At 39.1% G+C, this 2,881-nt stretch overlaps 1 protein-coding gene across 1 annotated transcript; it reads right to left on the reverse strand.

The window, feature by feature from the left end:
• Positions 1-1,387: 1,387 nt before the first annotated feature.
• LOC143558430 (uncharacterized) lies at positions 1,388-2,104 on the reverse strand. Its single transcript, XM_077047267.1, has one exon. It carries the CDS (start codon positions 2,102-2,104, stop codon positions 1,388-1,390), a length of 717 nt encoding a protein of 238 aa, XP_076903382.1.
• Between the last annotated feature and the right edge of the window lie 777 nt (positions 2,105-2,881).

Raw genomic sequence — 2,881 nt, forward strand, 5'->3', positions numbered from 1 at the left:
CCCTAGCTGGGGTCGAACTTAGCTTTAGGCGAACTTAGCTTTAGGCGAAGTTATCAGGCGAACTTGGCTTTAGGCGAAGTTAAACCTCAGGCGAACTTAGCTCTAAGCGAAGTTATCAGGCGAACTTAGCTTTACAGCGAAGTTGCCATCAGGCGAACTTAGCTTCAGGCGAAGTTGTTAGTTAGGCGAACTTAGCTTTACAGCGAAGTTGCCATCAGGCGAACTTAGCTTGCAGGCGAAGTTCATCAGGCGAACTTGGCTTGCAGGCGAAGTTCATCGCTTTGAAGGCGAAGTTGCCCAGATGAGGGCGAAGTTGCCCAGATAGCCGCTGTTTCGGTTTCTGTCCAACATTTCGAGCGATTTTAGCACCCTTGTTACGGTCCAACATCACCCACTACGCTTCCCGACCATTTTCGGTCGTTTATACACTAAAAGCTCGGATCTTTAAACTTCAAAGATCAAGAATCATACCTTTTTGAGCTTGTTTGGGTCTTGTTTACTCGTTATCACAACTAATCTCTCTCTCTCCCTCGGATCTGCCGCCTTTCTCTCTTCCGGCCGGCCGGCGGTTTTAGTGTGTGGTGTGTGTGTTTTGGAAGTGTGAAAGGATAAGATGGAAATGAATATATTTTGGGTTTAGGGGGTATTTATATCCCTTAAATCCCATTCTCATTTAACCCATCTCAATTAATCCAAGTCCATGGTCCGCTCCTTACCCGACCTTAATTAATTACGCGAAATCACTAAACATAACTTCCTTTATTCAACATTATAAATTTTAGGATGTTACAAGTTTTCAAACTGCCAAGTTACATAGGTTTCCAAACTACGAAAATACAAGTTGCCAAAATACATTAGATGCTGCAACCAACCAGAGTTTTAACAAAATGCTACAACATAGCATTTGTTTTATACATAATCTAGTTACATAAGTCTTACCAAAAGTACCTAAGTCGTACAAAACACAATATGCAAAAGCATTCTTAAACTGAAATAAAAAAAACCACTAGGCAGCCCTCCCCCCTGTTCTTGTCATTCCTCTTCCCCTTGCAGCCTTCCCCTTTGATCTTTGTGTTACTTGACATAGAATCACTTGGCTTGCCTGAGTTGCTTGCCCAGTTGACTCCCGTGTTGCCTGGATTGTTGTCTTCTTTGGTCTACCCCTTGCTTTCTTAGGAGCCGGTTCTGCTGTCTCTTTACCTTTTCTAGTGCAGCTTTTCCTATTATGGCCCGTTCCCCCACAAATACCACAAGTCATTTGTGCCCCATGCTTAGTAAGTTTTCCCGGTCTCTTGGGATCCTCATGTGGATCTCGCTTCCTATTTTTCTTTGGTCTGCCAGGAGCACTTTTAATTGGAGGTGGGTCCATAGGGTAATCAACACACGGCTAATATTTTTTATCAGGCAAAGGAGGAATTGAAAATTCATAGGATTTCATGTATTTATCTTTGTGGCAACATTCATCAACAAATTCCTTGGCATTCCTTCTCAGAAACCCAGCCACTGCACACACATGTTTACATTGTATACCTGTTAAATCCCATTTTTTACAAGTGCATGTCTTGTTAAGCAGATCCACAGAAACGTCATTATTATGATGGTTAACTTGGAACACATTGAATGATGAAGGGAAAACTTCACAGTGATATGCCCTTTGTTTCTCTTTATCAAGCTTCAACTGAATCCTAGGGCACACAATCACATCTTCATGTAACATTTTTGTCTTCTTATCGTTCAACCTAGTCATTACGAGGACCCTGATATCCTCTAACATATTGATAATGTGTTTTGATCTGGCATGAATGATGTATCCATTAAATGTCTCTGCCATATTGCTTACTATGACATCACATTTTGTTTGATTGCTTGGAAAGCACCTTGTAAATCCTTTTGGATTTTGTTTCAAGAAATCCTCTATTGCATCAGATGATAGTGTTGTCATCTCCTTAATAGCTTCATTGTAATCAGCCACACAATATGACCTAACTGCTCTCCAGTATACCTCCTTTAGATCTTCACCTTTGTTCTTTTTTTTTCCAGTTAGCAAATATGTGTCTTGCACAATTTCTATGCTCAGCTTTCTTCCAGAAAAGTGAAACAGCATTTACTAATCCCTGCCAAATTTATGGCAAACATTAGTGAGATGACATTTACTAATGAAACAAGGTTTAGTATTAACATTTAATAACGAAACAACATTTAGCAACATACCTTTTGCTGGTCGGATATGAGTGTCCAACCATTCTGTGACAACCGCCAAAAATTAGACTAATCTGGTAATTATCTTAACCGTAATCGTGTATTAATTAGTAAAATAAATACATAGGAATAATATTTTTAGTCAAAGTTTTTGACTTTAGTTGAATTTTAAAATATGGAACCCGAAAAAGTTCAATTTTGTCGTGTAGCTGACACTGTACAGATTGACACCGGGTAATATCTCAAAACGGATAAATTCATAAACGTGTCATGATGACCTCGAAAAATAAAATTTTATGTTAGGATATTAGAGATAGTGTATAAACTTAATTTTAGAAGGTTCGAATCGCAAAAATTAGAAAATATGTAACCGAAAGCCAGTAGATGACACCGTAAGAGCCCGACATTAAGTTTATCAGAAATTTTTGTTTTTAGGCAGACATTGACTGTAATCTAATTTCGCTCAAAGTCTGATAAAAATTATTAGAAACGGAAGTCGTTTGGCTAGATAAATTACGAGATACGTTAAACTTTAACACCTAGGTATTATCACATGTCATTATTCAAAACCACCTCTCCCTCTCCCTCTCCCATCTCTCGGCCGCCACTTACACACAACCCAACCCACCTCCCAAACCCACCAATGAAAAGCTTACATATAGGTATGCAATGATTGATAGAT

This window comes from Bidens hawaiensis, unplaced genomic scaffold (assembly GCF_021521415.1).
Source record: "Bidens hawaiensis isolate Kalapana, Puna unplaced genomic scaffold, B.hawaiensis_p1.1 tig00019456_1, whole genome shotgun sequence".
Lineage (NCBI taxonomy): Eukaryota > Viridiplantae > Streptophyta > Magnoliopsida > Asterales > Asteraceae > Bidens > Bidens hawaiensis.

Excerpts from the sequence above, each read along its gene's own strand:
- LOC143558430 (XM_077047267.1), bottom strand. The coding sequence starts at position 2,104 with ATGCTGTTTCACTTTTCTGGAAGAAAGCTGAGCATAGAAATTGTGCAA.